The sequence below is a fragment of the Hoplias malabaricus genome, chromosome 18 (assembly GCF_029633855.1).
Source record: "Hoplias malabaricus isolate fHopMal1 chromosome 18, fHopMal1.hap1, whole genome shotgun sequence".
Lineage (NCBI taxonomy): Eukaryota > Metazoa > Chordata > Actinopteri > Characiformes > Erythrinidae > Hoplias > Hoplias malabaricus.
This window is the reverse complement of record NC_089817.1, coordinates 34545802-34558301: the sequence shown is the minus strand read 5'-3', so window position 1 is coordinate 34558301 and position 12500 is coordinate 34545802. Positions and strand designations below refer to the sequence as shown.

The 12500-nt window shown below is 43.4% G+C and overlaps 1 protein-coding gene across 1 annotated transcript; it reads left to right on the top strand.

The window, feature by feature from the left end:
• Positions 1-1496: 1496 nt before the first annotated feature.
• On the top strand, positions 1497-10028 carry cldn7b (claudin 7b). The gene is made up of 4 exons (XM_066651438.1): positions 1497-1988; positions 7229-7393; positions 7532-7616; positions 8258-10028. Exons 1-4 carry the CDS (start codon positions 1766-1768, stop codon positions 8412-8414), a joined length of 630 nt encoding a protein of 209 aa, XP_066507535.1. The 5' UTR covers positions 1497-1765; the 3' UTR covers positions 8415-10028.
• The last annotated feature ends 2472 nt before the right edge of the window (positions 10029-12500 follow it).

Here is a 12500-nt window from a genome sequence, read left to right as displayed (position 1 = left end):
CTAATTGGTTTATTCCGGTTCCTATTCAGTAAATGAGGATTTATAGATGATAAAAGACAGAGTGATGTGTCTGTGGTTGGTATCGTTCCTCTCTGAATCACACACGAGTGTAAAACCCTTACAACTATTTATATCCACCTTAAAAAAACAAACATCTCCCCTCGCTCACATGCGGTACAGGTGAGTCGAAACATGACTCAACACCTCGAAACGATGATGTCACAACCCCCCCCCCCCCACCCCTCCACCCCCTCCTCTTCCAAGTTTCCAGGACAACAAAGGCGAAACTCAGCTCCAGACTCCGCCCACAAATTCCGTTAAGGTAAACAGCAGGTTCTTCTTTTCCCACCCGCTTTCAGGATCGCGGGCTGTGATTGGCTGAGAGCGGCGCTCATCAAAGCCACGGTGTTTTTCTACAGGTTAACGACGTATGAAAGGATATGACTAATATGATTTATATGGGGAACATATGAAAATGTATTAATACAACTGTCCATATGATATTCAACCTTATTTCCAGTCTGTAAAGCTCTTTATTGTTGTGGTTATTATTATTATTATTATTATTATTATTATTATTATTATTATTTATCAATAGGATTAATAAGACTTACATTAGTTATATATAAATGTATGTATTTGTGTTAGTTAATGTATATTATACGATAAAATATAGCAGCTACTTGTTGTTAAATTATTGTCATTTTATTTTGTTTATTTCTGCCAACTTTATTTAATTTATTACATTTTATTTATTAATTTATTTTCCTTCAGGGTGTTAAAACCTAGTAAGTGGGCATTTAAATTAGCAATAAAGTGCCATTTAATTTCTATTTCTATTTCTACTGCTGTGCCAGTATGTAAAGGTGTGTTTATACACAAACATAACCAAGCCATAGCCAGTAAATATTTAGCCGTTGATTCAACGTTGAAATAACGTAATGACTGCCGTCTAATCAACGTTCTCTTAAGGTTGAAAATGAAAGTTGAAAAGACGTCCAAACACAGACATTGAAAAGACGACTATTAGACGTATTTTGGACGTCCATTGACGTTATTAATTGGTCCCGAAATAAATTACTTGTATAAAACGTGTTTTGGACGTCCACTGACGTTATCGATTGGTCACCACTTAACTAACTTATTAAGATGGATTTTGGACGTCCACTGACGTTTAAAATATGTCCTTGACGGACAGACTACTTTTAGACCTATTTTGAACGTCCAGGGACGCTCCTTGTTTACTGGGGTAGCGGGAATACTTATTAAGAATATTTGAGAATATATAAACGTTGTAAAACAAGATCTTAGGAGTGTGAAAGCATGCACCATGACACTTGAAAGACACCTTCACCAACCAATCAGAGCGCACACGGGTGGAGGAGGGTGTGGCCTGTCTGAAAACAGGTGCTAAACTAAACCACGCCCCCTTTGATACGCTGCTCTCTAGCAGCCAACCAGTAGATACCGGGCTTCAGATTTAAGGAGGAGGCTGGAGCAACAGGTGCTTTACTAAAACCTCACCGACCTCAGAGACACCTGCACACGGGAGTTACCCCAGTTTCTTCCACCCTCTGGGAGCTGGAAGTTGACTGACTGACTGACTTTAAACTCTAAAACGTTTTTCTTTTTACAAGTGGATTGAGCTTTTTTCCAACCCTTTTAAGGACTATTCTCCATCTCCCACCTCTGCTTCTCCACCTCAGGAGGCTGCTGTAGTTCTTGGCGGGTCTGTGTTTTCTGAGCAGGTGTGTGCTGAAGGATCATGGCTCATAAGGGGCTGCAGTTGTTTGGGTACGTGCTGGCCCTGGTGGGGCTGGTTGGCCTCTTGGCTGGGACCATCATGCCCCAGTGGAAGATGTCCGCTTATGTTGGGGACAACATCATCACGGCCGTGGCCATGTATGAGGGGCTGTGGATGTCCTGCGCCTTCCAGAGCACTGGGCAGATGCAGTGCAAGATCTACGACTCCATGCTGCAGCTGAACAGTGAGTAACGTGCTTAAAGACGGCGTGGTTTTACCAAGAATGCATAAAAGTTATATAGTCAGGTTTGAAAAAGTTTCCATTCCACCTTAAGTGGTGTTAATTAGAAGTGGAGTCTGTTTAGATTACGGGGTACACAACGGTTTAATTGACGTCGAATCCGATGTAATTATGTGGAGATTAAAAATGGAGGGAATAAACCGCAGTTAGTTGAGAATTTAAGGTGGAACGGTAATGTTTCAATTTTAAGGTGGAATTGAAAATTCCAAATAAGGAACCAGGTACTTTCCTAGATCATCCTAAGTGTGACAGTCCTGGGAGTATGCCCCAAATTTAGCCGGATAACTTAAGCCAAGGTCAAGCCAAACTAATAGAAAGGGTCAATTGAACCAGAGCTGAGGGACCTTCCTGTTGGAGGATGTTCAACTTTGGGCTTCCATCACCTGGTTAAGTTTTGAATCTCGCTCTGTGGTGTTTCACAGAGCAGGATTTCTCAGTTAGCCAGTTAACTTAAGCTCAAAGCTGAGGGTCTGATCAGCTCTGGTCTTTTAGAACAGTGTTGGTTTCGGTTTAAATGAGAAAATCCTGCTGACTTGTATGACTTATTAACTGCTGGAAATGAGCTATCGGCTTGTTGACAGGTACAACATTTACCCTGCATAAGTTATGAACTCTAATTTGCATATTTACACAGTGGGGGATGGCTGTGGACGGCGCTGTCATTTTTAGAGAGCCACATTCAGCAAGTATCAACTTATTTAAGAACAGTCTCCAAACTTGGACATGTCCATGACCCTGGGGGGGTCCAGAATACACCGACCGACTGAGACTTTAGCAGTGTTCATTTAGCGTGATTCCTTTGTCCACTCATTGATATCTTGTTTAGTTTTAACAGGGACATGCACTAATTATATTAATCTCCAAAGGAGACATCACGCTTTGGCCCAGAGTTGGTTAATAAGCTACTTTCTGGAGAAGCTGGTGTCTGTATTAGCTGCCTTTTGTTTCTGAAATCTCTGTCCGATCCTTTATCTCTCGTTTATTAACAGGTTCCATTGTGTTAATCCCCTGTATATTAAAGTATTCCCACTATTCCCAACAGACACGTGATTATTAATAATGATTTTTTGAGCTTGCGCAGACGAAGGCATGCTCAGGTGTGCGGGAGCTGGTCAGACCAGTTGTGTGTTTGGAGATGGAGCAGGAAACGAGTGTGTTTTCTCACTCTGTGGTTTTGCAGGGCATTAAAATCCCCTCTTCACACAGCGGTGATAATGATGAGCCATTTCTGTGCCCAGTGCTGTGCCAAGCCAAGGACATAACTCATCTCTAGCCCAGACCACTAATGCTTTTCATCAGTGGTTATAGGGGTAGAATATCTCTCTCCCAAAAAGCACAGGGTATTAAATATCTCCCTGGAAAAGTGACATGGACGTCTCCTTCGGTGGCACAGGTAACATCCAGGTGACGGGGAATAGACCAGGGCTTGTGTTTTTAAAAACAGACACTTCCTGATTCCTCTGAGGCAACAGAAGCTTTAAAAATGGACCGCTCACCCCTCATTGTGTTTTAGGAAGTCAATAAGAGCCTGATTTTTCACTCAGTGTTTGTTACATCACAAATTCCCAGTGATGAAGTTATGCTTAGTGTTTCAGCCCTGGATTTTGACTGAGCATCAGTGCAGTGACCTAAACTCATCAGAAGTCCTGAGTCTACTGACTTTAATGGTGGAGCGCCACCGTTTCTTCAACCGAAATGCCCCGAGGCTGAGCTCCAGATAAACATCTGACCACACCCTTTTAGAGCGGGTCACAAGAAACGGGCCAAACGGCGTCGTTATTTACGTAAACAGATAAACAAGGGCATCTAGAGGTGGTCACAGTTTAAATAAAGGTTTACAATCACAGAGGACCTTAAACTAGAGGCTGGAGTTGGAATGGATGAGTTTCTATTGGAGTCTAAAGCTGTTTTTTCGGCTTCTGCAGGTGCACAGTGAGAGCCACGCCCTGAAGGCAGTTCTGTGTGTGGGGAAGCCTTGTATAACACGCCAGGTTAAAGGAACTGTAATGGCATGTGGACATTTTGTATCATGTGGAGTCTGTATCATAACAATAGAAATGCTCTAAAATTACTCTGAATAAAACCTCGTTATCTTGCAGTAGGAGAAACTGAGGCGTTGCCTTCTCCTGAAACCTGAACTATAGTGCCAGGTCGAGGCACTCCTCTCTGCTCTGGGAATGTGGGAAAGCAGAAAGAAAGTGTCGAGTCTCTACACTTGAGTTATTCATTGTTGCAGTAATGATTACACAGTGCTGCCCTCCCCCTCCTCGGCTGGTGGAAAATGCTCCCGGTATCGAGGAGGAGAAAAGGAGGGCAGGTCTAAAACATCACATTTGCTTGTTGATTTATTTATTTATTTATTTTCGAACCCAAAGCCATTGCAAACCTAAGCCACAGAACCATACGAGCCATTATTCATCACCTTCACGGAGCAGCAGCTGAAATAGCAGCGAATAACACCGGGGTCCTAATGAAGTGTTGTCCTTCACCTACACGACTAAAAATAAACGCTAATAAACAGCTCTTGGCTCCGAAGCTTGGACTGGTGTTAGACAGGTTTCTGTGACTCTCATATCTCCTTATTAAAGGTTCCTTGGGGAAAACTCTTCATACCCACTCTTGGTGCACACTTCAGAAACCAAGACTTCAGAGGAGAGGAGATTAGACGCCCTAGAAGGGCCACGTCTGGTCAAAGAACCCATGTTCGGATCTGAGCTAAAACATTGTCCATAGACCTGTTGGTGAAGCCTAAAGCCTTATTTTTGGGCGTAATGTATCAAAAATGAACCCAAATCCAGCCAACGCTCCATTTCTTCACCTCTTTCACTGATCAAACCTCTGTATGTAAAGTTTAAGTGTCGATGGCTGGCAGCTGGCTGGTAACGGGATTTATTTATTTTCTTTCGCTATCAGAGCGTTTGATAAGGCCTTATCACTTCTACACCACTTCATTACAACTACAAACAACGCAGGCCAACGTGGATGATAAACTCACTCATTGGAAAAGTGCTGTAAAGGAGTGTTATCTTTTGGGCGTGGTCCAGAAGCAGTGTTTAGAGATAACGGTTGGTGGATAAACCTCTTGGATATGATTACTTTTATAGATGTGGATACAAACTACAAAAATGACGAGGCTGGAGAATGGATATAAACCTGTTCAAGGCTCTTACAATAGGGCTAAAGATGAGAGGCCGTTTTGTTAGAGACTCGTATGAAGTCAAAAGCATAAAATCCTTTCAGGTCAAAGCAGGGCTTTGAGACACTTCTCTGGGGGGGGGGGGGGGGGGGGGGGGGTCTTGGTGCTCTGTAGTATTTTTACTGGTAAAAAGTGGACTTTATTTTGGTTGAATCTACAGTACTTTAAAAAGAATGAGTGAAGGAAGACTGTGTTAAAGCTTATAGTTTCTGGTGATTTCCAAGTGCTTCGTTATTAATGGGTTTCAGTCGGCGGTGAGTTTCTTTCGCCGGATTTCATTGGAAGGGTTTTTATCTGAGACTGAAACTGTGGTCTGATCGCAGAGGAAAGGCCAATCCCTTAGATTTTTGAATACAGAAACACACACAGTGGGCGGTTCGAAACTTGACTCTGAGTCTCTCTCTCTCTCTCTCTCTCTCTCCCCCATGACTAGTTAGACCTGTTCTGTGCATGCCTACGTTACAAAGGGAAAATGGTGTGTGTCTCTCTCTGGAGTCTTCCGGATGGAACCGGTTTGTGTCGCACCTGGCTGCAGGTGCCTGAATGGGGGTGGGATGTTTGCTCCAAGGGGAGTTTATGAGAATGATTTTTAGACTCGTAGTCAAGCTATTTGAAAATCTACCGAGACTTTTAAATGAAACAAACCCAGGACGTCGGCTCGGTCTGGCCCCACGTTCAGAGATCAGACTTGAATCGTGGTTAAAACTTTCTAATAGAGTCTTGGGTCTGATTCAGAGGGAGCCTCCAGTTCTCGGGGCTTTTTTACGGTTCAAACTGTAGAAAATTTAACAATTGTTCAAAAGCAAAAAAAAAAAACCCAACGAAACCCAATCTGACTTTGGTCAAACCAGTTCTGCAGTGACCTGGGACTTTCCAGATCATCCCTTCCTCTTGTCTTTTTATTACTTCTCTTATTTCAGGGACACAAATTGCTATAAAGTGTTGGTTCATTTGGTAAAGATTGTTAAACACCACCTACAGGCGTTGGAGGCTTAAACGTCCGTTACTGCCATCTGTCTAACGGGACATGTCTTGGCTGAGCTGAATACAGTGAATTTTGTTGAATGAAACGAATATTCCCTGATTTTATACAATGGTAATTGTTATATTTTTATATAAAACAGCGGAAAAATGTTTGACACTAACATGAACCTTCATTCTCATAAACACACACTTACTCTAATTCCATTTAAGACGCTTCAGGACAGGTTTCAAACCTCACCTTGGGTCAATATGACAGGATTAGTGATCAGTAACAGTGAGGAGCCAGAGGATTAGCATGTTAGCAAGACTAGCCTCGTGTAGCAGCTAACGTTTTTTTCATTTCAGTTTGCTGTATTCAATACTGGGTCATGTTGTTTATGACATTTGAGGCTAATCGGAGTACCAGTTTGTTGCTAGCATTTTAATGCTAAAGCTTCGTGAACAGGTTCTCATTGCTGAGGTAAATGTTTCTAATGAGTAATAGGAGACATTGTGATTGTATAGTGATGTCTGCAGGAGGAATGGACAGTATTTTAAATACTTGGCTTTGAGGGTTACGTTATCTGGCGATGAGCCGAGAGATCCTGCTTTTTCAAAATGCCCTCAGCTTAGCAACAGAGCTACTCCGCCATTTTCTTTTCCAGTAAAGGGTTTATTTTGGTGTGACATGCTTCATTCTGGAGAAACATTGTGGTGGTGAATGGAACCAGACGTCCAGAAGAATTTAATGATCAATACTTTTTCACCAGAGATTTCTAACTCGTTCACAGTTTGAAATCTAGACTCAATTAAAACAATTCTTATTTTCAAAGTGGTATTAAGCTCTGTTCAGAGCTGTGTTATGATTTAGCTGTGAATGAGGGAAAGGACCCTACTATTAATATCCCTCAGTTTTAATAAACTGACCAAAGCTGATGGTCACAACTTTGTTGATCTGAAATAAATAAATAAATAAATAAACCCACTCTTTAACACCAGCTCTGTTTTCTCTGTCTCTGTGCAGGTGCTCTCCAGGCCACTCGAGCGCTGATGGTCATCGCCATCCTCCTCACTGTGGTGGGGATGGGCGTGGCCTCCATGGGGATGAAGTGCACAAACTGTGGAGGTGACGACAAGGTGAAGAAGTCCCGCATCGCCATGACCGGAGGAATCATTCTCATACTGGGAGGCAAGTTCTGGCATCCGCCACCTTCATTTACATCACTCCTCAAGGCCCAGGCTTGTGTTTAGTGAGGAATCCTCCCCGTGATTCGGTGGTTAACCCGATTTATTTCAACGTATTAACGTTTTGACTTTGTGTTTGTAGCTCTGTGTTCCATCATCGCCTGCTCGTGGTTCTCCTACCAGATCATCCAGGACTTCTACTCCCCGTTCACTCCCGTCAATACGAAGTACGTATCGCTGAGAGAACTACACCACCGCCATGTTTTTAATATATTTCTTTTGTATTTATAGATTTAAAGCGTATTGAAAACCACAATGGTCTCCCAGTGGTAATGTTCACCCACAACTTAACAGAGCAGTCCAAGGGTGTTGAGCTGATGCCGCAGAATCAGTGTTTAGTGTTCTCCTCCAAGCGTGTTGAGCTGTTGTAGCGCAATCGTGTTAGCGTTCTTCGCCGAGCACGTTCAGCTGAGAAAACGACCTCCTGATTCTCTACCAAGAGTGTGTTTAGCTCTGAAGTCAGTCAGCGCACGTGAGAACGTTGTGGGAAGTGTTCTGTGGTTTCTCCTGCACCTGCTGTACAGGCTCCGCCCCCACACCTACAGCATGTGTTTCATCTCCCACTGAGAGTGTGTGCCTGAGGCAGAAGGTGTGTGTGTGAGAGAGAGATGGTTCCCAGGACATCTCCGTAGATTCTCTAGCGATTCTTCTGAGTTCCTGTGTGAAAGAGGCATGAGGAATGCTCTATTAGTCTTTAACCAATGAAATTGTTTGAAACGAAAGAGGAGGAGGAGTCAGGCTTTGACCGTTTGAAAGTTCAGGATCTACTTCCTTATTAAGGCGTAATAATAATCCCCTCTCTCTGCAGGTACGAGTTCGGAGCCGCTGTGTTCATCGCCTGGGCCGGGACCTTCCTCGTCGTTATGGGCGGCGGCTTGTTGGCGGCGTCGTGCTCAAGGAAACAGTCCGGACCCTCTTACCCCACCAAATCCCGGCCCCCCAGCAGCGGCAGGGAGTACGTCTGAACACCCCCCAGTGACCAGATAAAGAAGACCATGGACTGAAGAGTGGATGGTGGACGTTGTCGTTCTGTTCAGCTGATCTGAGACCTGTTTTTATTTATTTATGTTTTTCCCACCTGTGGCTACACAGTGGTCCCAACGTAGAGCTAGCTTCCTTTTCTATTGGCGTCTTTTACATTTGAGCCTGAGGTTTTTCGTTTTGTGAAATCCCCCTCGGTCTCAGGTCAGCAGCACAGGAAGCATTTCGCAAAGCTGGGTTTCTCATTTAGCCTGTTAACTTGAGCCTGAGTTTGGGGATGATCCTATGGGAATGTCTCCGCTCTTTTTTCCATTGGACAATCTTGATATTTTTAAAGTTATCTGGCTAACGACTGTCTTTGTGAAATAACCTCCCTGGTCTCAGATCAGTTTAACACGGTTAGCCAGATAACTTTAACCTGAGCTCAAAAAGCTGAGGGTTCCCCAGTAGGAAGGTCTCTCTTCCTGTTTAACAGCTTGGACTTTGGGAAATGCCCTCAGAGGTCAACTTCTACCAAGAAATGGCTCAATGTCCAACCCCTGACCATTTCTCCCACTGTTACTTGTGCCTTTTTAGCCTTATTTTTATTATTTTTTAAACATGATTTGTTTTTATTTACTGCAGAAGCTTCATAACTAACAAAGGGGAAGGAGGTGCCAGTGTAAGAGCTGAGTGGTTTGAGACTGTTTTGATCATTGTAGCTTGCCACACTCAGGGAAACCTTGCGCACTCGTGTGTCCTGAATAAAGCTAGTTTTAAAGTCCCTCGTTCCCTCACTGAAGACCTTGAGAGTCGTAGACCATTGAACTGAAAGCAGAAGGGCCTCGTAACAGTTTACTAACGAGGTCTCGGCAAGTGGCGACGTCTTGATCACGAATAACAATAGCCTTAAAGTCACTAGTGAGAGAGTTTTCTTCATTTAAACCCGTGGATTATGTTCACACTTGCTGCGGTTCTGCTGGAGGACTAGGTGTGTGTCGGGCCTCGGTGTCGACCCGTGTTCATACTCCAGTGAAACACAAGGTCACCACTTTAAAAAGAAGCTCCTATGTGTGGTGCCAGTTTAATAAAAAGGTACGACACATTTGTCCTGTTCAATTAAAGAAAGGGTTAAAATACAATGATAGTCTTATAATAATCTTTAAATATGAAATAATTTGAATATTAATGATGATTTAAGATCTCTCCACTTGCAAATACATCACTTTATAAAGCGTTTATTTTTAGGAAACGCCTCAAACGCACTCTGCTCTTTGAATGATGAAGTAATGCTTTGCTAAGTTTGCTGTTTCCCCACCTTCGAGAACAAAGATTGTTTTGTTTATCCTTCAAGGCCGTGACCTCCGGGCCCTGTTTCAGTGACTCATCTCTCTTTTGCAAACTCTGGCCTTTTTTTGTGCACATTTTCACTTGTGTAAACTTTCATTTTTTTATTGAAATGTTTAAACCCTGATAGCGCTTTATCACTGAGCTCTAACAAAGCCTCCTCTGTTCAAAGACAAACATGTGGATGTTACTCACTCTCCTTTTTCTTTTTTCTCTCCTTCTAGAAGTATGTTATTTTATCCTTGTTTAATGTAAATAAACTCATTTTAAAAAAGCTATGTGTTCTGTTTAATAAGTTGATTTATTTATAAAACTATATACAATGACATTAGTTAAAGGACTCTTACGGTGACAGAACACATGCTCCTCGTTTGGTTACAGCCACAGTATCACACTGAGATGGTTTGGGTTCTGAATGGAAACGTAAACACAATGACGGCTTGAATTTTACAGAAACTGAGTCATTTAAAGGGCTGATATTTTTAAACCAGTTAAAGACATTAAAATCTAGCTTGTTTTTATTTAATAATTTTTTTAAAGAAACACTAGGTAAGATTTGGTGTATTTCACATTTACTGCACTACACTGGAATAAATTGAGAGGTGGGCGGAACGATGCTGCTCTCACAGCTCCAGGGTCCTGAGGTTGTAGGTTTGAGTCCCGCTCCGGGTGACTGTCTGTGAGGAGTGTGGTGTGTTCTCCCTGTGTCTGCGTGGGTTTCCTCCGGGTGACTCTGTGAGGAGTGTGGTGTGTTCTCTGTGTCTGCGTGGGTTTCCTCCGGATGACTGTCTGTGAGGAGTGTGGTGTGTTCTCTCTGTGTCTGCATGGGTTTCCTCCGGGTGACTGTCTGTGAGGAGTGTGGTGTGTTCTCTCTGTGTCTGTGTGTGTTTCCTCCGGGTGACTGTCTGTGAGGAGTGTGGTGTGTTCTCCCTGTGTCTGCGTGGGTTTCCTCCGGGTGACTGTCTGTGAGGAGTGTGGTGTGTTCTCTCTGTGTCTGCGTGGGTTTCCTCCGGGTGACTGTCTGTGAGGAGTGTGGTGTGTTCTCTCTGTGTCCTCGTGGGTTTCCTCCGGGTGACTGTCTGTGAGGAGTGTGGTGTGTTCTCTCTGTGTCCTCGTGGGTTTCCTCTGGGTGAGTTTTCAAAAACACACGTTGGTAGGTGGATAGGAGACTCAAAAGTGTCCGTAGGTGTGAGTGTGAAGGACTGGCGCCCCCTCCAGGGTGTATTCCTGCCTTGCGCCCAGTGATTCCAGGTAGACTCCGGACCCACCTCTGCCCTGAACTGGATAATGGTTCCAGACTATGAATGAAAAATGAAGAGGCAAGTGGTTTCATACCCTCCTCCAAAATTTACATTTACATTTGCAGTTTCTGCCAGTGCAGGAATAACAGAGTCTCTGTTGTTCCTTTTACAGCAAAGTGGAGCGTCCAAATATTTTGAAGCTGTTATTTTATGTTAAAAATATTACAGTGCTCCTTTAAATAGAGGTTAGAAATAGTCGAAATAAAGTCTAACGTTTGTTTTAGTTCATGAAACTACTTAAAGTGGGCAGATTTGGGGAAAAAAACAATGAAAATGTAGGTTATGGACCTTTCTGATAAATGTAAAGTGGTCAGAACTGAGATAAACAGCAAATGAAGACTCAAAACACTCAATAACACGTTTAATCATCAGCGATGAAAGCTGAAAGACCGGGAACAGAAGAAACAGCAGCACATGCAGCAGCCGCAAACCGCAGACTCTTTTCTTTTGGTTTGTCGCCACCTAGCGGTCAATACATGTAACGGCACGCAGTTTAAATACTGAAAATGCATGACAACATTTACAGACAACGGATCTGCGTCATTCGTGTGCTTTGGAGCTGCATAACCTCGTTTCACATCTTCAGTTCGATCCAGTAAAGCAGGTTAAAGGACAGTACGCCACGCAGGAGAGGTCCCGGGGGGAGATATATTAACTTCACTGGTCACATCTAGACCAAGAAACACTAAAAACGAGATGAACGTTGCTTTAACAAACATGCAGAAGCGTTTACAGTGGCATCAATGGTCTCTTTCACTAGTCCAAGGGAATAACAATCATAATATAAGGCATAAATATAAGAATAATGCAAACTCCTGGTGAAAAGTGCAATCTGTCCAGAGCAGCCTCGTGACGATCCTAAAGACGTATGACGTACGTAAAACACCAAGGTAATGATATCGATATAAAACTAAACCTGTGAATGCACTAATTATCTCAGTTTTAAGATAAAGCTTAAGTTTTACACCAGGTTTTTATCGTTCGCTGAGCTCTTGACTACGCGTCAGGACCGCTACATGTTTCCGACCCAGACCGCTTTGGACAGTCCTCACAGAAACAGTGCAAAAAAAAAAAAAAAAAAACATCACGCCTTCTTTAGCCTCAGATCCTCTTCCCACCACAGCCCCACCTGAGCCCACCTGCTGGAAACTACACGGAAAAACTACAGGTGAGGCGCATGCGCATGGAGTGAGGCGCTACGGGTGATTACGCATGCGCAGAGACAGGGTAATTAGAAGCACATGGTGGCGGTCTCAGGTCGGATTGTGGCTCAGAGGAAGCTGCAGTAGCTCGCCGTTGTTGTTCAGTACGTCGTCCAGGTCCTCGTCCTCTATCACCACTGGAGGCGGAGGAAGAGGAGAAGAAGGGAAGAAGAAACAAAAGAAGGGTTTAGTGTAAGTTAATGACGCCGAAAACCAAGCATTTCTGAAGATTTTGCTTTCA